The sequence below is a fragment of the Agelaius tricolor genome, unplaced genomic scaffold (genome assembly GCF_023055355.1).
Source record: "Agelaius tricolor isolate 1412-34295 unplaced genomic scaffold, bAgeTri1.0.p SCAF_29, whole genome shotgun sequence".
Classification (NCBI taxonomy): Eukaryota; Metazoa; Chordata; class Aves; order Passeriformes; family Icteridae; genus Agelaius; species Agelaius tricolor.
In genome coordinates, this window is record NW_027269289.1 from 2,813,471 (window position 1) to 2,833,764 (window position 20,294).

General features: G+C 57.3%; 4 protein-coding genes across 5 annotated transcripts; 3 read left to right on the top strand and 1 right to left on the bottom strand.

The window, feature by feature from the left end:
- The first annotated feature begins 18 nt into the window (after nt 1-18).
- On the top strand, nt 19-4,104 carry PANX3 (pannexin 3). Its single transcript, XM_071449823.1, has 5 exons — nt 19-1,140; nt 1,806-1,948; nt 2,049-2,263; nt 2,388-3,052; nt 3,874-4,104. The coding sequence occupies exons 1-5, from the start codon at nt 960-962 to the stop codon at nt 3,933-3,935; spliced, it is 1,266 nt and encodes a 421-aa protein (XP_071305924.1). The 5' UTR covers nt 19-959; the 3' UTR covers nt 3,936-4,104.
- A 160-nt stretch (nt 4,105-4,264) lies between these two features.
- SIAE (sialic acid acetylesterase) lies at nt 4,265-9,905 on the bottom strand. The gene is made up of 10 exons (XM_071449806.1): nt 9,692-9,905; nt 8,010-8,174; nt 6,822-6,985; nt 6,600-6,738; nt 6,331-6,514; nt 5,933-6,042; nt 5,716-5,849; nt 5,393-5,547; nt 5,119-5,314; nt 4,265-5,043 (listed from the first exon to the last, which is right to left on the bottom strand). The coding sequence occupies exons 1-10, from the start codon at nt 9,903-9,905 to the stop codon at nt 4,762-4,764; spliced, it is 1,743 nt and encodes a 580-aa protein (XP_071305907.1). The 3' UTR covers nt 4,265-4,761.
- SPA17 (sperm autoantigenic protein 17) lies at nt 9,890-11,725 on the top strand. 2 transcript variants are annotated; one of them, XM_071449838.1, is made up of 4 exons: nt 9,890-9,953; nt 10,289-10,462; nt 10,895-10,965; nt 11,072-11,725. In XM_071449838.1, the coding sequence occupies exons 2-4, from the start codon at nt 10,309-10,311 to the stop codon at nt 11,102-11,104; spliced, it is 258 nt and encodes an 85-aa protein (XP_071305939.1). In that variant the 5' UTR covers nt 9,890-9,953; nt 10,289-10,308; the 3' UTR covers nt 11,105-11,725. The 2 variants fall into 2 exon arrangements, 1 of the variants encoding a protein (XP_071305939.1); XR_011682783.1 differs by lacking the exon at nt 9,890-9,953 and having other exon boundaries at nt 10,141-10,462; nt 11,072-11,168; nt 11,506-11,725.
- A 2,650-nt stretch (nt 11,726-14,375) lies between these two features.
- NRGN (neurogranin) lies at nt 14,376-19,828 on the top strand. The gene is made up of 3 exons (XM_071449839.1): nt 14,376-14,538; nt 16,810-17,016; nt 19,628-19,828. Exons 1-2 carry the CDS (start codon nt 14,524-14,526, stop codon nt 17,014-17,016), a joined length of 222 nt encoding a protein of 73 aa, XP_071305940.1. The 5' UTR covers nt 14,376-14,523; the 3' UTR covers nt 19,628-19,828.
- The last annotated feature ends 466 nt before the right edge of the window (nt 19,829-20,294 follow it).

A 20,294-nucleotide genomic window follows, 5' to 3' on the forward strand; every position in this document is an offset into this window, starting at 1 on the left:
CCAGAGTTGCTTAGCTCAGATTTGGACAGTCCCTTCACTGGAAAATCCATCGAAAGTGCAATTTGGCAGTGGCTCTGGTATTTTTTTGCTGTGTTGAGAGACTGCACAGGGAGTTGCTTGGCTTGGCTGGGCTGAGCAGCTCTGAGACTGCCCCTGCTCTGTGCTGCCAGCAGCATTGGTGTGGGTTTCTTAGCACTGTGCTGCTGGGAAACTGTTCTGTAACTGCTCCTTCAGTTACCTTATTCCTTATTTTTAGAATCCCTTATTGGAGTCCCCTGCTCTTGGGAGCCTTCCTTGGAGCCAGATTCTTCCCCCTATGCCCTGAGAGAGAGGCAAGAGGAGGGATTGATGATATGGGGAATTGCAGCAGATGTTCTGCCTCAAAATTACCTCATTTGGTGTCTCCTAACCTGTCTGAGGAGCTTGGGGCTGGGCAGCAGGATGTTCTCTGGCCCCTCTGGCTGGTTTGGATGCTGGAAAGGGGATTTTATGCCCCACAGGACCACTCTGTATTTGGTTGGGGCTTTTTGCTGTGGGAGAGCCCAGTCCCCTGACTCCCTGCTGAAAATAGCTGGGGACCCCCATGCCCTCGGGCCACAGCGCCAGAAATCTGTTGGCTGATGAGAGAGGGAGGTAAAACCACGGGGAGCCAGGAGCGGCTGTGGCCGGGCAGGAACGCTGCCCTGCAGGAATGCTGTCAGGGAGGAAAGTGCCTTCCCAGCCTGCTGCCTTCCCCGCTCGCTGCTGCGGCTGCTGGGGTGGGTTTTTCTATTTCTGTTTGTGAAAAGGCTTCCCCTGTAATTACGAGGTGATTTAACGCCCTGCCTGAGCTGTCGTTCACAGCTGCCGGACACAGCGTTCAGCAGGCTCTCGGCAGGAGCTTTTCAGCCCGGCAAAGTCGCTCCTTGAGCCAGTCACACCTCAGGCAGCCCTCATCAGTGTCTCTTCCTCACTTCAAAATGTCCCTCTCGCACACGGCTGCTGAGTACATGCTCTCTGATGCTCTGCTCCCGGATCCCAGCAGCTCCCGAGCCAAGGGCTTGCGGCTGGAGCTGCCGAGCGATCGCCTGCTGAAGTTCGTCACTGTGGGGCTGCCCCTCTTCCTCGTCTCGCTGGCTTTCGCCCGGGAGTTCTCTGCTGGTGAGTTGTGGCTTTTCCAATGTGTTCTTCAGGTCGTGGGCAATCACCAGCGATGGTTTGGTTGTTGTGGCAAATCCTTTGTATTCTTGATGGTGTTATGATCCAAAGCGGAACAGCCTGGAACAGTTTTAGGAGCTGTTCTGCCTCATGGGTATTTATTGATTGTTTTTAATGGATCCTAATTCACTGGGAGAGTGTGGGAACAGCTGTGCTAACCCCAGGAGCAGCACTGAGTCAATGCCCGGCCTCAGCTGCTTGTGCCCAGCACCTTTGGGTGCCATGGGCTTGTTTCCAAGGAGGAGGAAGAGGAGGGTGCCAGCAGCATGGAGAGATGCATTGTGACCTCAGGCTAAATCTGGCCTTGGCCAACATCTAACTGCTCTCCCTGAGGGTTTGGTTTTACTCCAGTTTCTGGCTGGTTAGTTGTTAGTCTGTAATTCCTTACACTGTGTACACACTGCTACACACAAAGGGTTTGTGTTTGGGAAGAGATGGAAAAGTCCTGACTAGAAACACAGCAGCTCCAAAATGACCATGAAAAAGGCTTTTTTGATTCAAAGCAATGCCTCAGATGTAATTACCTTCCTCTAAGGCATTTGCTTGTGGCTTTGGAGTGTTCCTCCACCCTCCATGGCTGAGATTTGCTCTCCTCCTCCTCGCCCCAGGCTCCCAGATCAGCTGCTTCTCTCCCACCAACTTCACGGGGAAGCAGTCCGCCTACACCGACACTGCTTGCTGGGACTCCCTCATCCACCACGGCTTCGACGCCGAGGGACGTGCCATCACCAAGTCCCTCTGGGCTCTCAAGGTAGGGTCAAAGTCACGTCTGAGTGCCCCTGCATCCCATCTGGATGTCCACAGCAAGAGCAACTCCACATCCTCTGTGACCATTCGTGTTCTTTGCCCAGGTGTTCCCCTACTCGCTGCTGGTGGTGGCAGTGCTGATGTACCTGCCGTACCTGCTGTGGCGTTACGCTGCTGCCCCCGCCCTGCACTGCGACCTCCTCTTCATCATCGACGAGCTGGATAAATCCTACAACCGCTCCGTGCGCCTGGTGCAGCACATGAAGAAGGTCCAGCAGGCCAGTGCGGAGCCAGAGCAATTCTGGGAGGAGTACGAGAGGTGAGGCCAGGCCAGGTCACTGTGGCCCTTGGAGTCCCTCCACATGGCGTTGTGGCTGCACCCAGGATGGCACTGGGTGAAATGGGAGGTGGCTGTCACTCCCCCTGTGTCCCTCCACCCCCAGGGCCCGCCGGGAGAGGTATTTCGAGTTCCCGTTGCTGGAGCGGTACCTGACCTGCAAGCAGCACGCCCACACCCTGGTGTTCATCTACATCCTGAGGAACCTGCTGCTGCTCCTCTTCTTGGCTGCCACCTGCCTCTACCTGGTCTTTCTCCACCTAAACATCTTCTTCCAGGATGAGTTCAGCTGCTCCATCAAAACGGGGTTGCTCGAGGCAGAGTCGCACATCCCGCCGCTCATCCCTTGCAAGCTGGTCTTCTTCTCCGTGTTCCAGCTCATCAGCCTCTCAGTTGGCAGTGTCTATGTCCTCCTCATCCCTGTTGTCATCTACAACGCCCTGCAGCTCTGCCAGTGGGACAAGGGGCTGCTCTCTGTCTATGAGATGCTGCCTGCCTTCGACCTGCTCAGTCGCAGGATGCTCACCTGCCCCCTCAACGACCTCAACATCATCCTCCTCTTCCTCCGTGCCAACATCTCCGAGCTGACCTCCTTCAGCCGCCTCAATGCCGTCAGCGCCCTGAGGGAAGCCACTGCCAACAAGGAGGACATCGATACTGTCATCGACTTCATGACGCTGCTGGCTGGGCTGGAGACCACCAAGCCCAAACACCAATCCTGCACCCCCGAGGCCGAAGGCAGCACAGCCCTCTCCAATGGTGCAGCCCTAGGTAGGCTTTTTGGGTAGAGACAACTTCTTCCCTCTTCTCCTGGCTCCCACACCACAAGATCCCACCCTTGATCTGTGGCTGCACCACCCTAAATCCTTTGCCAAGACCTTAAGGGGTCCGGGGCATAGCTGGGGGTCACTGTGAGGGCTGACAAATCCTGGAAGGGGTTCTGGCATGCAGAGTGTGATGCTACTGCGATCCAAAGTGTGGGCAGGGGTTGCTATAGGAACAGCAAGCCAAGAGATTGCTGCTTAAATCCAAGCTCTGGGCAAACTGCAGGGCTGGGGGGGTCCCTGTTTTTGGCAGCTCTTCCTGCTGGGAGTGGGGTTGGGAGTTTCAAATCCTGGGGCGCTGATGCCAAGGGTGCCATGCCCGCCCCCTTCTCCTGTTTGTATGGCACTGGTGGGCACAGTGGTGCTGTGTGTGGAGATGGAGGTGGGTTCCAAGATAAAACCATATTCCCAGGACCTGCACTGCTCCCTCTCCCACGTGCTTTGGGGTTGGGGGAGCTGGATGCCTCCTCTGGGGTCTCACAGGGACCCCTGGTGCCCATGGCAAGCGGTTTGCAGGCTGTGTGAGACAGCCCAACCCCACAGGTAGGAGATGAGAGGCCTGGGCTTCACTGCTGGCCCTGAACACACAGTCTGAATTATGGTTTAAAAAAATCCACAGACTGAGCTGGATTCTGCATCCTCGTTACTATGGCAACCCAGGGCCAGCACAGCTGGCTCCTGGGCCAGTTACTCGGTGCTGGAAAAAACCCAAATCCCAGTCTGCCATTGCCCAGCTAATTAACTGCCTGCTCTTCTCCCCTTGTCTAGAACCAAAGCCTGGAGTGGAAAGGATGGGAAAAGCCTCACGGGACTCACTCGGCTCTGCCTGACCCAGGAGGAGCAGCAGGCAGGGATCCTTGATCCCAGGATCCACTCTTCTGACACAGCTCTACTGCAGCAGCCAGGCTGAACCCACCTGCCCTTCCTGCACCTGGCCTTTCCCTTATGTACATTTGTCCAGCAAAAAAGGGTTAAACAATCAATATTTTGTGCAGAACCTCTTGGGTCTCTTTTTTTAAGTGCTGGGTGCCACACTGTGTCTCTTCCACACAAATTTCCCTGCTTTTTTGGCAAGAAGTGGGGCATGGAGGATTAGGAATGCTCATCTGAAGGAAAAAAAGATCTAGGAATAAAATGAGAGATCCAGGAATAAAATGAGTTGGTTCATTAACTTTTTATTAAGAGAGGGAGGTGGAAGGCACTTGCAGCCCTCCACAGTTCCCTGTCCCAGCCCAGCCTTAGTATTTGGCCATGTTTTTTTTGGCAGAGCTCCTCTCTCCCCCTCTCCACCCTGCAGCTGGAAGCTGATCCCTGAATCCTGTGAGCACCTTACCCTGGGGATCAGCAGTCCATGCCCAGAGAAATGGGGTATCTGGAGGGCCAGGACCATCTCCATGGGCATGGGAGCAGCAGTGAGGGGTTCAGCTCCCATTGGTGTGTCCTGCTGCTTCTCCTTACATAATTTTTCATGTATTTAATTGTAAATTGGCTTTCCCCCCCTTCCCCCCACCCTGTAGCCTTGGCTTGAGTCCACAGAGGAGCTGAAAACTTGTTTAATTAATAAGGTAGTAATGAGGTCTATGATTCCCTGGCTTGGGAAGGGACAGTGCCAGGAGCCATGAGTGCTTTGCCAGAGGTCTGAGCTCACTCATCTCCCTAATTTAGGGGGAACCCAGAGCTGGGGAGGAGCAGCAGCTCCCTCCCTTCAGCAGTGTTCCCTGCAGGGAGGGTGTCCAGCAGGAAGGGGGGTGCAGGCAGCCCCTGGGAGTTGTAGAGGGGGCAGGCCAGGTACTCACAGGGCCACTCGGCCCAGGCATAGCGCAGGCCCAGCACCAGCATCCTGCAGCCACTCAGGGCCAGTGTCACCGTGCGGGACCCTACTGCCACCACTGGTGCCAGCAGCCACTGGCACGGGGAGGCCTGGCTGGAACAGCACACCTGGGGAGGGGAAAAACCCCCATCAGTGCTGCCTTCCCTTCTGCAGCTCTTTGGAGAGGATATCCCACTCCTCACCTCAAACGCCTGTGCGTCCCTCTGACGCCAGATGAGCTCCTGGCTGTAGGTGACATTCAGCAGCCCCCTGGTCACCTCCAGGACAGCCTGGGTGGGAAATGGTCCCTGGAACACGAGGCCCTTGTCCCCATAGGCCACAGCCATGGCACCCAGCAGCAGTCGGTGAGCGACGTTCTGCTTGTCCCGGGGGTGGACACTGCCCAGGAAGAGGAGGAAGATGGAGCTGGAACCCAAAAACTCCATCCCTACACCCTCACCCCAGCCCAGGACTCACCTGCCATAGGGAGAGTGCTCATCACCCAGATCCATGGCCACAGCCATGAAAGTGCTGGGCATCCTGGCATTGGGAACAAGCCCCAGGTCGGCTGTCTGGTGCCAGCGGAGCCGGGCAAAGCTGTCGTCTGCACTCCCATGGCGGTAGGTGGAGAGCTGTGAGGCACAAGGGAAATGGGGGACTGGCTCAGATCCCAAAACTGGCCGCTGTGCTCCCTGCCTGGGATTTTCAGCACTTGGCAGGATGCATATGTGTTGACAGCATCCTCTTCCTGGGCATCCCCCAAGGACAACGGGGGATGTCACCCCTCTCACCCCCCACACCTGCACAAAGCCAAAGGGGAGACGTGGCTCCGTCTGTCCGGCTGATCCGGTGTGGAACGCCCAGCGCCAGTCGGCAATGAGTGCAGGGAAGGTGCAGTTGTACTGGTCTGTGTTCAGGAGGGTATTGGCCTCACCTGTCCCCCAAAAAGAAGAGCTGGTGAGAGCTCGGTGGGACAGGGGGGCTGCTCCACCCCAGGGGACAGAAATGGGGGCTCACCCTGGTACCAAGCGACACCCCGCAGGGTCATGTTGAGCAGAGGGTGGATCATGGCATTCCAGAGCACAGAGGGCGTTTGTGGGCCAGAGAGATGCTGATGTGGGGAGGTGCTGGAAGACAAAGCTAGGTTTAAGGGGGGCACAAAGCACATGGCAGCCTTTAGGGTGAAGCAAGCACCACGGCAAAGGGAGATCTGGGGTCCCTCTTTTCTCCCTTTATCCACCCAGATGTGCTTTATGCTTTTGGCATGGGAGGGGTTTTTATCCAGAGGGGGTATAATGATGCATAGAGGGGGCTGTGAGGCTCTGGGAGAGGAGGTGGGGTGGGAAGGGATGAGGATACTCCCCAAAAGCAGTGTGGTACACAGCAGGAGGTGTTTCCACAGCACCTTCTCTCACCTCCCCATGTCCTCTGGGAGCCCACATGCCTTCAGAACCCGGCGGGAGGACCAGGCCTCGATGGGGGTCCCTCCCCAGGCCACCTCCACCAGCCCGATGGGGGTCCCCAGAGCCTCAAAGAGGGAGCGCCCCAACAGCCAGCACACGGCAGAGAAGTAGGTGAAATTCCCGTGGCCCAGGTTTTCTGCTCAAGAAACAGCAGGCTGCAAAGGGAGACAGTGGGAAAAAACCCATTTCCAAGCTCTCTCTTGGAGGCACATTGCACTCACCAGCTGTTGGAATGGACCATGGCAAATCAATCTGCTCCAGGTCCTCCAGCTCCACACTGGAGCGGGCAGGCGCCGCAGCAAAGACACGGACGTAGGGATAGCGAGCGGCGGCAGCGAGCTCCTGGCTGGCATTGGCCACCTGAAGAAGGGCCAGGAGCATGCAGGGTGCTTCCCTGCCTGATCCCTACCTGCTCCTGCCTGATCTGTGCTGAGGGGCCTTACCTGCAGGACTGTCATTGCCATGTTGCTCTGCCCACTGCAAAGCCACACATCTCCAAAGTAGATGTCCCGCAGTGTCACGTTCTCCAAGCCCTGCTCAGCTGTCAGTGCATAGGGACCACCCCGGTCCATTGGGTCCAGGACAGTTGTCCAAGTCCCAGAAGGTCCTGGAGGAAGAGGATGGTGCTTATCTTCCACCACCCTTATGAAAGCCTCAAGACCTTCACCAGGATGTTGGATGAGCAGCCATCAACCAGTGGTGAAGGACAGGCAACAAGGAAAAGCTTGTCCACCACAGAGACAGGTTGAGGAAATGGATTTCAGAAGCCCTCTGGCATCAGAGGGACCTTTCTCCTGCAGGAATTTAGGGGTTAAAAAAGAAAACCTGGAAAACAAATGTGTGTCAGAGCAGAAGCTGCTGGGAGGAACTGGGATTACAGGAGCAGCTTGGTGTGTGTGACACTGAGATGTCTCCAGCTAATTTTAGAGGCGCCAAATCGAAGCGTAAAGATATTCTGCTGGAGCTTAGCATGGATTTTCTGGCTGGATCCTGCAGATCTCCTGGATTGCTGCTCTCCCACAAGACACCTCCAGGCTCTTCATCTTATGGAGGTGCCCTTGGGCAGCACTTTTACCCTCCAAAGGTGATGAACTCCCTCCCAGCTCTTCAGGCAGGGATGTATCTGGGGTTTGATGTGCCCCTGAGCCCTCCCAGCTCCAGGAAGGTTCTGCTTGCACAGGCAACATCCTTTGGGGCTTAGAGATCCCACAGGGCAGAGATCAAAAGAGAACCTGGAAGTGCTCTGGAGGTTCCTCAGACCTGGTTTAGACAGGGAGAGAAGGTAAATTCCCCCTGTCCCCTCCACAGCCTCTCTGCTCAGCTCAGCCTGTGCGGTGCCACCCACTCCAGCAGCAGCTCGGCTCCCGTTGGGCGCCCACGGGAGCCACTGCTGGCAACCAAAGTGAGCAAAGGCTGCACTGCTGGGGAGGGGAATGGCTGAGCCCCCCAGGTCTCCTGGAGAGGGAAAAGCACAATGTCACCAGCACCTCTGCAGCTCCAGGGCAGCAGTGTGACAAACACAGGGGTGGTGCCAAACCCTGTCTCACCCACCCCAGCATTGGCTGATTTGGGTTCAGACAAGTTCTTTGGCCACCAAAACCATCAGTTTCTAGTGAAAGTCTGGGACTGACCTTTAACCTGTGCTGTTTTCTCCATGATGACGAGGCCACTGGCACCTGAGAGAGTCAGGGTCACCATGGCCCCGAGCTCCCCGTGGCCCCACACCACAGCCCCTGACGGCTTCTGCTGCAGCACCATGTGGTCACCATAGTAGGAGGCAAAGCTGAGCATCCCCCCTGGAATCAGCAAACAGTGCAAACATCAGCTCTGAGAGAAAAACACCCTGACCCCCTCTTAAGTACAGGTTTTTTGAAATCCCACCTAATTTACAGATTCCTGCTCAGCTTTAAGGTGGTTAAAACCACCACAGAGCTGAGGAAGAGGCAGAATTTAAATTCCACAAGAGGGAATTCACCTCCTAAAATATAGACAGCATGTTACATCATGTATTACATGGATTTGGGTACAGATTTTGGTAAAAATACCTCTAATAACAGCATGGGAGTGTCTCTCCCAGCCCAGCCTTGCTAATGAATGTTCTGATGTATTTTTCCCTTGGAAAAAGGTTTGTCAAAGGTGGGATGGAAAACATTGGATGTGCAGCATTGGCAAAGGCACCTTCAGTGGAGATGGAAGGAGAAGGCTCAGCCCTGGCACCCTCAAAGCCCCATTTTTACAGGGTGAAAAGAAAATCATATTTGAAAAGGGGGTCAGAAGTAATGTGTGAGGGGTGATCTGGGCAGAGAACCCTGGTGACCAAAGCAGAGCTCATGGATCCTCATCTCCTCTGCAGCTCATCCTAGGCTGGGTTTTAGGAAGGAAAGGAAAGGAAGGATGTCCTCGGCCCCTCAGGAGTCAGCTGCATCGCTGGTCCCGCTGCCTCATGCCACAAGGCTCCGCGAGTTATATAAAAAACAAGTCGGAGGAGAAAAAAAAACCTAAAACTGAGACGCCAGGGAAGAGTGGAAGCTATAAAAAGCAGCTGGGAGGAGGGAAGGGAAGAAGAAGGGAGGAGGGAAGGGAGGAGAGCCCACGAGACACCACCAAGGAGCCGCATGCGGCTCCCACCTTACGTAAAGCATCGTCCCACGGCAGCAGAGCTGGGCCAAGGGCGCCGGGGAGGGGCTGGGGGTGTGAAGGGCATCAAAGTGGGACTCAGGGGATGCGAAGGGCACTGAACTGAGGCTTGGGGAGATGCCATGCTTGTCAAAGTGGGACTCAGGGTGTGCAGAGGGTGTCAAACCAGGGCTCTGGGAGTGCAGAGGGCACAGAAGCAGAGCTTGGGGGTGCAGAGTGTGAAAGATGGGTGAGGGGTTAATAAAGGCATAAAAACTGGGCTTAAGGGGATGCCAAGGGCCCCAAAGTGGGGCTGGGAGGGCACCAAGGTCCCCAAAGTGGGGCTCAGAGCAGTGCCAACGTCATCAAAGAGGGGCTGGGGGTTCAAAGAGTATCAAAGTGGGGCTGGGAGGATTTACAGGAGGTGCCAAGAGGGGCACCCGAAAAGCGGGGCTGGGGAAGTGCCAATGCACATACGAGGCTCGGAGCGTGCAAAGGGCACCAAATTAGGGCTTGGGAGGGCTTGGGGAATTCCCTGGGCATTGGAGCCGGGCTGCTGTGATGCCAGGGGTTCTGGCCGTGCCAGCTGCTCCGAAGTGGGTCTCGGGGGGTCTCAGGGGAGGCTCGCTCCAGGGCCCGGCTGCAGAGGATGCCCGCGGGGCTGGGGGGTCGGAGGTGACCTTCCCCAGCCCTTTACCTGCGGCCGCCGGAGCCAGAGCCAGCAGCGCCAGCAGCGCACACGCCGCCATCCTGGGGGCACAGCGGACTGCGAGGGCGCCGGGACCCGCGGTACTCCCCGGTACGGGCCGGTACCGCCCGGTACCATCCGGTGCCCCCCAGTACCCCCGGCCCGCCCCGCCCCTCAGGCGGGCCCGGCGCGAGGGGGCGGGGCCTGGGCACGCCCCGCCCATGGCGGTGGGGGCGGTTGCCAAGCGACGGCGTCCGCAGCACGGCCTGAGGTGCAGGCGCGGCCCCGTCCGGCTCTGACGGGAGAGGCCGAGAGAAAGGCCGGCAGCGCGGGGCCGAGGGTTGCCGGGGCACACCGGGGAACGGGGGCCGGGCACACCGGGGAACGAGAGCCGCGGCCCCCCCGCGCCCGCTCACCCCGCCCAGGCCGGGGCCGCGCGCGCGCAGAGAGAGGCGGCGGCGCGCGTGCGCGGCGGGCAGGGAGCGTGTCTCCCTCTAGCGGCGGCTCTGGCCCCCTGAGGCTTTGGTCCGCGGGTTCGAGTCCCGGCGCTGCCCGGTGGCACCGGGCGCTGTGGGCTGTGGTTAATCCCGGGCTGTACCGCTGCAGAGGGTCCAGGAGAAGCGACCATGTCCATCGCCGCCTCCAACGCCAGCATGAGGGTGCCCGCCGGCTTCCGGAACCTGCTGGAGGGGCTGACGCGGGAAGTGTTGCGGGAGCAGCCCACCGACGTGGTGGCCTTTGCAGCGCAGTACTTCCAAAAGCTGCTGGAGAGCAGAGAGGGTGAGTGGCCTTGCCCAGCAGGCACCCCCACACTGCCGGCCCTGCCCCACGCTGCATTGCTTGCCCAGCCTGCCCCATCTGCCCATCAGCAGGGCGTCAGGCCTGCCACACGTGCCCCTTGCCCAGGGTGTCAGTCCTGCCCCCTGCCCACCATCTACAGCATCAGGGCTCTCCTGTGTGCCCAAACTTGCCCATGGCCTTGTGCCTGTCCCAAATGTCCACCACCAATGGCCATCAGGCCTCTCCTGTGTGCCCAAACCTGCCCTTGTGCCCATTGCCCACAGCCTTGTGCCTGCCTCAAATGTCCACCACCAACGGCCATCGGGCCTTCCATTTGTGCCATCAGCCTGGATGTTGTGCGTGTCCCATGTGCCCATCACCCGTGGTACCAGGTGCCCACTGCATGTGGCATCAAGTCTCCTCCTTCCCCAGCTAGTGGCATTGACCCGGTGGCGTGGGGAGCCATGCTGGAGGACGACCGTCTCACCTGGCCTCCTTCCACGGTAGGCTGCCTTCCATTCAGGTGCCAAGAGCCACACTTGGTCCCTGCTCCCACCCTGTCCCCGCCTTCCTTGTGCCACAGCATCTAAATTTTCTTCTTTCCTCCAGGACCTGAAAGAGGCCAAGGACATGGAGGGGTAGCAGGCAGCACCAGGGGGGCAGGCAGCACGCACAGCTCTGGATCACTATGATTCCGCCCCAAAAGGTGTGGAGAGAAGCCAAAGGGGAGCATGTCCCCATAACCCTCGCGAACTGGGACACCTCTCCAGAGATGCAACCGCAGCACTTGCCCCAAATCCCCCATTTCCCACTGTCCAACCCCAAAACTAAAAAAAACCCCTTGGTCCTCCCCTGGCTCCTGCCCTTTTCCCGTGGGTGGGTGCTCCACTCCCATCCTGCCCCTGCGGTGCTGTTTTAATGAGGAATTTTATTAACGAGGTCCCCGCTGTTATTAATGTCGATCACCTGAGATTTCTCCCCGAAAAATCCTGAGTTTGGGGCTGAGCTGGGTACGGGATGATATTTTTAGCCTCTATATTTAGGCCCCTGCATCCCTGGAGGATGGAAGAAACTTCATAACATCCCAGCGTGAAGGAATGATGTGACATTGCTCCTCTCCTACCCCCCTCCATAAGCTGAGATACCTCCATGGAATTCTGGGGGGCACACAAGAGCCCCCCACTCCTATTCCTACCTGTGAAATACATATTTTCCAATACAGTATGGTTTAAAATCCCCCCTAAAAAGTGGGGTTTGCGTCGATGCCGGCTGCTCTATTTTTGGAGAGGACTGAACCCCCCCATCCATGCTCACCCCGTTTTTACCCCCTCTTTCCTGTTTTCCATCGCCATATGTGGTGCTCGCCCACGGCACGGGGCATGACAGCGGCTCCCCCGGGAAAAACAGGAAGGAGGGATGGGGAAAAAAAGCTGGCGGGGACCCCGTGCCGGGGCTGATGCCAACCAGCTACGCCTTGACCCCCCCTCCAGCACCGCCTCGCTGGCTGCCGGCTCCTGCTTCGGCAGCCGGCAACACTGCCCGCCCAGGGCATCCTTCCAGCATCCAATTCCCTTTTCTTTTAAGGATTTTTTCCCTGTTTTTAAAGGATTTTTTAACACCTCGGTGCCACCATCTCAAACCACGACGGCGGGATGTTCTCAGCAGGTCTCGCCAGCTGCACTTCTCATTCTCCCCTTCCAAAATCTGAGTTGCTTCCTTGGAATTCAAATTTTGGAGGTGCTGGAGCACCTGAAAAAGCATCCTTCAGATGAAGGGGTCCAGGGAGGAAAAATGCAGAGCCTGGAACAGGCTCAAAACCGCCATTAATGATTAGAAATGTTCTGGCATTTCGCGTCCCTCCTCCGCAGCCACAGCCTGCGGGAGACGGCGGCGCTCGGCGGCTCTGCCAGGACCCGGCTGCCACGGAGGGAGCAGATTCTGGGGGCTAATTGAGGGACTAATCCTAATTTTGGGGCTAACTTCTCAGATCTATGACCCCTAATGATTGACTCAGATCGATCACCCCAAAAACCCTTCCCACTTAACAAACACCTGGTCTTCCTCATTGGAGCAGGCAGTGATGGATCTGGAGGGTCTAAAATCCAGGGAAGGATCTCTTCCCATCAAAAATCCCAGCAGAGCTGCCAAGGCTTCTCCTGGAAGCTGCAGCAGGGTTTTCTGGAGCAGAGCTATTCCCACCCCCCACCCCCACCCACCCTGGAGTGCTGGTGAAAGAAGTGATGGTGGAAAAGTGGCTCCAGTGGGAGAGCTGGGTGGCTCCCAGGGGAATTTGAGGGATGCTTGGGAGCATTTCCCAAGGGGGCAATTGGGTGCCTGGCATGTGCTGGGGCAGGGCTGACCCCCATCAACCTCCAAGTGTGGGTGAAGCAGCTGAGGGAGGTGGCAGTGGTGGGATGTGCCTGGGATGGGGTGGAGTGGGATGGGGAGCAGAGTGTCCTGGGAGCTGGGGTGTCAGGGGACAAGAGGTGCCACCACCTGCACCCAGCAGGAGTGGCCCTGGAGAAAGAGAAGGAGATGGCATGGGAATGGGAACAAGGATGGTGATATGGCAGGGGACAGGGCCAGGGATGAGGGTGATGATGGGGATAGGGACAGGGGTGATGGGGTTGAAGCTGGGAATGGGAGCAGGGATTGGCATTATGAAGAGGATGGGGACAAGAAGTGGGATAGGGAGCACGACAGGGATGATGATAGAGATGGGGACAAGGATGATGGTAGGGATGGAGAAGGTGGTGGAGGTGATGGGGATGAGGTCAGGAATGGGCACAGGGCTGGTGGCAGCAGAGGGGGCAGTGCCCATTTCAGTGCCAGAAACAGTGATGTCAGTGGGACAGGCATGCGAACGGAGATGATGATGAAGATGATGGTGGTGGCAAAGAGGAAGGTCAGTGCCACCAGGCCCCCAGGCAGGATGACCCCTGTGAGCAAACCTGGCCAGGGAGAGGCAGTGGGGACGGCTGTGCGGGTGGGCCGGGGGTGCTGTGTCTGCCTTGGGGGGGCCAGGCTGTGTTTTGGGGGCTGGCTGGAGCAGCCTCGGCGCGGAGCCCACGGGCGACTTGTGCAGTTGCTTAGCAACTCCCAAACCCGGATTAGAGGCGAGCAAGGCAGGCGATGGGGGGGCTGTGGGCTGCAGCCCCCTGCATTGCCCTGGGGGTCCCTCCTGATTCCCGGGGTGCCCCAGCTCACCCGGCCAGCCCCAGCACCTCGACGTGGTCTGGGGTGGCAGCAGGGTCTGCAGGGAGCACCGAGGGTGTGCAAGTGGCTGGGACTGCAGGTCTGGTTGGAGAACACCCCAAATGTGGGGGGGGCAGATGCTCCTGTGAGTGGGGAAGGGACCCCCAGACCCCCAAAGTGGAGCCCACTCCTCTGCTTGGAGCCTGCAGCTGGGCAGATCAGCTCCGGCGTTCTGCAGATGCTCGGTGGGACACTGTGTCCCATCATGCCCACCCTTCCTCACCATCTTCATCCTTTCCATCCTCATCCTCACCCTCCTTCAGGACCAAGTCCTAAGTAGGTCAAGAAGGTTTTTTTTTTCCCCCGTGCAAACCAACCCGGGGGGCAAAACCTGCCTCCAGCATGACTGTGGGTCATGTACCCCCCAAAAATGAACCCATTACCCCCATTTGCTATAGCTTTGTCCCCCAAAAAACCCTCCACGCCAAAGGCAAGGCTCATCACATCTTGGCTCGCATCCTCTGCATGTGATGTTGTGTTCCACGAAACTCCAAAGCGAGCTGCCGGCTCCTTTAAGTGTTAGGAGGGAGTTGGAGGCTGCAAAATAAAATTGGAGGAGGGAAAATAAAAAAAAAAATTTAAAAAAAAAAAAAAAAGGAGAAAGGGAGGAAAAAAAAATAAGGCACCCCTCCTTCCCCCCCAAAAGCCTGGCAGGGGTGTCGGGCTGATAGGCTCGCCCGGAGGAAAGCGCATTACGTAGGCAAGCGGCTCCGCTCAACTTGCCACCTGCGCCGGGAGAGCTGCCGGGGAAGCGAGATCCTGCCGGAGCCCCTCGCCCGCCGCTGGCCGCCCACCCGCCCTCCGCCATGGACTGCTGCAATGTAGGTCCCGTTCCTTCCCCCGGCCCTGCTCCCGCTCCTGCCTTTGATCCCTGGTCACTGCCCCGGGCTGGGGGCGGCCGGGGGTTTGGGGGGGTTTGGGGTGCTGGGGGCGGGGGTGCGGGGGGTGCTGCACCCACCAAGAGCTCAACCAACTCCGCGACCCCCAGCGCTGCTGCAGCCCCCAGGCTCTTCTTGCCCCCAGCCCCCCAGATCCCCGCTCCTGCCTCACACCGGTTCGGACTCCATCCCACCGGGGCCAGAGCCCGGCCAGCATCCTGCACCCCAGAGCCCCCTGAGGAAATCCCCCCGTCCTCTAATCCAGCTTTTATTGAGCTTTTTCTTCCCCCCCACCCCACAATTGCTCTACAGGTGGGATCCGGGGTTGCCCATGGATAAAGGGCTTCATGGGGGTTGCACCCCTCTCTCCTCACCCGAGGGTGAGCTCCCCTCCCTTCTGGCCGCCAGCCGGCTTGGGGAGAAAACCACATCCTTTTCCCCTTTCTCCCTGATCCCCTGACTTTTCCTGCCCCTTTCCCCCTTTTCCTCCCCCTTTCCCCTTTTTTTTTCCTCTTTCCCCACTTTTCCCCGTTTTCCTCCGCCTGCTAAGACAGCAGCACAAGGAAAAGCCCCCATCTCTCCTCCTGGGCACCTCCAGAGAGGCAAAGCCCACCCTGGATATAGGATTTTTCCTGCCTGGATATAGGATTTTTCCAGCTTGGATATAGGATTTCTCCCCTATGTATAGGACTTTTTCCCTCCTATATAGGATTTCTCCTTCTGAATATAGGATTTCTCCCTTAGATACAAGTTTTCATCAGCTGCATAGAGATTTTCACCCCATGGATATGGTGTTTTTCCACTGGATATAGGATTTCTCCTGTGAATATAGGATATGGCCCCCTGGTTTTGGGTTTGTGGGTTTTCTCCCCTGAATATAGAATGTCGCTCCTGGATATAGGATTTTTTCCTTCTGAATATATGTTTTTCCTACCTATATACAGGATTTCTCAACTTGGATATAGGTTTCTGCCACCTGTATGTAGGATTTCTCCCCTAAATATAGGATTTCTCCCCTGGATATAGGAAATACCCCCGCATATATAGATTTCCTCCACCTGTATATGGTATTTCTTCCCTGGATATAGGATTTCCTCTCTCCTAATATAGGATTTCTCTCTTGGATATAGGATTTCTCGCCTGGATATAGGATATGCCCCTCCATGTACAGGTTTTCTCCCCTGACTATAGGATTTCCTTCTCCAGATATACTATTCCTTCCCTGGATATAGGTTTCTCCCACCTGTATATAGGATTTCTCCCCTAGATATAGGTTGTTCTCCCCCACCTCTGCATATATAGGATATCTCTCCTGAATATAGGATTTCTTTCCTAGATATAGGATTTCCTTCCCCTGGCTATAGGATTTCCAGCCCTGGCTATAACATTTCCACCCTGGACATATCATTTCCACCTTGGACATATCATTTCCACCTTGGACCCATCCTCACCTTTCACAATGGTAAAACAACCTGAGCAACTTGGTGGAGCCAATGGGATGAGCTTCCTCCCCCCCGAATCTACAGCTTCCAAACAAGCCCCCCAAAACTCCTTTAAGTGCTCGTGGGGCAACACAAAGGCTTCACCCCCACAGCTGCTGGCCCTGGATCATCCAATGCCAGCTCATTTCCACCTCATTTCATTTTCCCATGTTTTTCTTTTTTTCCCATTGAACTTGTTGCTGAGTCCAGTTGCTCTGGTGGGATGTGGCAGGAGGGGAATGGGTTACAGTGATTTGTCCTTGGTGGGGCTTTTCCTCCCTTCTGGAGTCACTGCTTTCCCAAATTTCCTGGTATTTCCAACCAAAGCCCCGAGGAGGGATGCAGGAGGATGCAACAGGCTATGAGGAAAGGGGAAACTGAGGCATGACCAGCTCATTTTGTGCAGGATGGCCCCCAGCCCTCTGCCAAAAATACCCCCCAGAACCCATCCTCTGCTCCCATGGATTTTCCTCTCCCTGCATCATAACCCTGGCTGGAGTCTGGCTTCCTGCAGCCATGTGGTCCAGGGTTGCCATTTCCGCAAGACACCTGCAAGTGACCCTGATTTTTAGCAAACCCCCTCATTTTTAGCAAAGGAACCCAATTTTTTAATGAGTAAACCTAATTTTTAGAACAGGGGCTCATTTAAGACCATTATGAACGGATTCATTTGGGGAGGGGGCTGCGCTGTTTGAGGTGCCAGCAGCTGTAACCCTGCCATTGTCACCATCAGGAGGGAGCCTGCACAAAGCTGGACGAGGACATCCTGGACATCCCTTTGGACGATCCCGATGCCAACGCGGCAGCTGCCAAGATCCAGGCTAGTTTCCGTGGCCATATGACCCGCAAGAAGATCAAAGGGGGCGAGATTGATCGGAAAACCAAGGACGCCGAGTGCGCCAACAGCACCCGCGGCGGCGACCTCCGCAACGGCGACTAGGTACCCCCCAAATCCCGCTTCTTCCCCCCAAAACTGGGTCATTTCTGTAAGAATCTGCTCTGAGTGTCCTTTGCTCTGTTGATTTGGGATGGAGCATTCTGCTCTGCGCAGATATGGGATGGAGCATTCTTCCCTGTGCAGATTTGGGATGGAGCATTCTTCCCTGTGCAGATTTGGGATGGAGCATCCTTCCCCATTCTGATTTGGGATGGAGCATTCTGCTCTGTGCAGATATGGGATGCAGCATCCTTCCCTGTGCAGATTTGGGATGGAGCATCCTTTCCTGCAGAGATTTGGGATGGAGCATTCTGCTCTGCACAGATACGGGATGGAGCTTCCTTCCCTGTGCAGATTTGGGATGGAGCAACCTTCCCCACACTGGTTCAGGGTGGAGAAGGGGTTTTTCCTCCCAGGAGATGGAAACACACAGGCAGGCAGCCCCTGCCTTGCCCTAAATTTGGGTGCGCGCCGTAGTAGTTGGGAAGGATGGGAAGTAGGATGGGAAGGCGCAGCCCTAGATTTGGATTGAATCTCTCCCTTAGCAACACCACCCCGAGCGCCTCGCCTCAGCACATGCTATTTTTAAAAGCCTGTGTCACAGTCTCCTGGCAGGAAAAGGTAAATTTAAAAAGCGCCCACGGTGCCGAGGCCGCGTGGCATTGGAGCCCCGGTGGTGGCTGCGCCGTGCCCGGGCCGTGCCCTGCGCCGTGAGCGCGGGATGGCCCCGGAGAGCGGCGGGGCCGGTTCGGGGTTAGCGGCGGGGAGGGCGCGCTGCCGGCTCGGCCACGTGAGTGTGGCGGGGCTGGGGGAGATGCAGCTGGGATGCAGCTGGGATGCAGCTGGGATGGAGCTGGGATGCAGCTGGGATGAGACTGGGGTGCAGCTGGGATGAGACTGGGATGGAGCTGGGATGCAGCTGGGATGGAACTGGAATGCAGCTGGGATGAGCCTGGGGTGCAGCTGGGATGGAACTGGGGTGCAGCTGGGATGGAGCTGGGATGCAGCTGGGATGGAGCTGGGATGCAGCTGGGATGAGAATGGGGTGCAGCTGGGATGAGAATGGGGTGCAGCTGGGATGAGAATGGGGTGCAGTGGGGATGGAGTAGGAGTGCAATGGGGATTCAGTGCAGATACAGTGGGGATGGACTGAAGATGCAGTGGGAATGCAGTAGGGAGGAAGAGGAGGATGCAGTGAGGATGCAGTGAAGATTCAACAAGGCTGCAGTGGGAAGGAACTGGGGATGCAGTGGGGATGGAAGTGGAGCTCAGCTGGGACACAGTGGGGATGAACTGAGGGTACAGTGGGAACAGAACTGAGACGTGGTGGGGAAGCAGTGGGGATGCAGTGAGAATGCACTGGAGAGGCAGTGAAAATGCAGTGAGCATGCACTGAGGATGGAGAGGGAATCAGTGGGGCTGGGATGAGAATGAACTGAGGATGCAGTGGGGATTTTGTGAAGATCCAGTGGGGACCATATGGAAATACAGTGAGGCTGCAGTGGGGCTGCAAAGGGGGGATGCAGTGATGATGTGTGAGGATGAACTGGGGATGCAGTGGGGAAGCAACAGAGATTCAGTGAGGATGCAATAGGAACGAACTGGAGATGGGGATTCAATGGAACTGCAGTGAGGATTGAGGGAGGATGCACTGGGGCTGCACTGGAGCTGCAGTGAGGATTGAGCAGGGATGCACTGGGGCTGCAGTGAGGATGTCAGAGGGCTGCAGTGAGGAAGCAGCTGCCAAATGTAGGTGCTGTGCAGCTTCTTAGGGCCCAGATGTTCCTTTGGGATGCTTTGTTAGGGGGCTGAGCAGGTTGGCAGCAAGGGAGCCGGGTTCCCCTCCTTCTGCCATGGTGCTCTGCCTAGGGGGGTGCATGCAAGGGTCCCCCCCAGGTTCCTGGGCTGGGTGAGGGCAGAGTGTGGGCAGCAGTGGAGGCAGGACAAGGGTGCAGGCAGGGTGTGGGCGGGCTGCAAGTAGAGCATGGGCAGGGTGTGGGCAGGGGGAGGGCACAGAGAGGGTGCAGGCTGCAGGAGCAGCACGACAGCAGGGTGCAGGGTGTGGGCAGGGTGCAGTCAGGGCACAGGGTACAGGCAGGGTGAAGGCTGCAGGGTGCAGAACAGGGCATGGGGAGCAGGCAGGCACAGGGTACAGAGAGCACTAAAGGTGCAGGCAGGCACAGAGTACAAACCAGACTCAGGGCACAGGGTACAGGCAGGGTGCAGGGTTCAGTGAACAGGCAGGGTACAGGGTGCAGGGTGCAGACAGGACACAGGGTACAGGCAAGGCTCAGGGTTCAGAGAACAGGCAGGGCACAGGGTGCAGGGTGCAGGCAGGGCACAGGGTACAGGCAAGGCTCAGGGGTACAGGCAGGGTGCAGGGCACAGGGTATAAACAAGGCTCAGGGTTCAGTGTACAGGCAGAGCACGGTGCATGGTGCAGACAGGGCACAGGGTGCAGAGAGCACTAAAGGTGCAGGCAGGGCACAGGGTACAGGCAGGGCACAGGGTGCAGGGTACAGGGTGAAGCGTACAGGCAAGGCTCAGGGTACAGGGTGCAGGGTACAGGCAGGGCCATGCCCAGGCTGACCTCTCCCTCTCTCCTTGCTTGCAGGGGCCACCAGCTGCTCAGCGGAAACCCCTCACCACCGACCCCCTCCCAGCGCTGCCCACCGAGGCCCAGGAGCCCCCGCTTCACCCCCTGCCCCCCGCATGCATCCCCCGGGGTCCCCCCACAGCCAGGCCCTGCCCCTGTCCCTGGCTGCCCCCTCCCACCCCAGACACCCCCGGCCCCAATAAACGCCCCTGCCAGAGCCCCGGGCTGTCCTCGGTACCTTCTGATGCCACCGGCAGAGCGGTGAGGTCACAGCGGGCAGGGGTGGGAGGGCTGTGGGGCAGGGGGTGCCAGCAGGGATCTCCCATGTGTGTGTACAACATGCTGCAGGCACGTGTGACATCACTGCCAGGTGTGGGATGTGACATCAGGGTGTGCTGTAACATCACTCGTGGGTGGGAGATGACTTGGGAGGTGCTGGCATGAGAAGGGTGGTGATGTCACTACTGCACAAGTGACAGCTGCTGTGACACCATGCAGGTGTGTGTGACGTCACTGCTGGGTGTGTGACACCATACAGGTGTGTGTGACACCATACAGGTGTGTGTGACATCACTGCTGGATGTGTGACACTGTACAGGTGTGTGTGACGTCACTGCTGGGTGTGTGACACTGTACAGGTGTGTTTGATATCATACAGGTGTGTGTGATGTCACTGCTGGGTGTG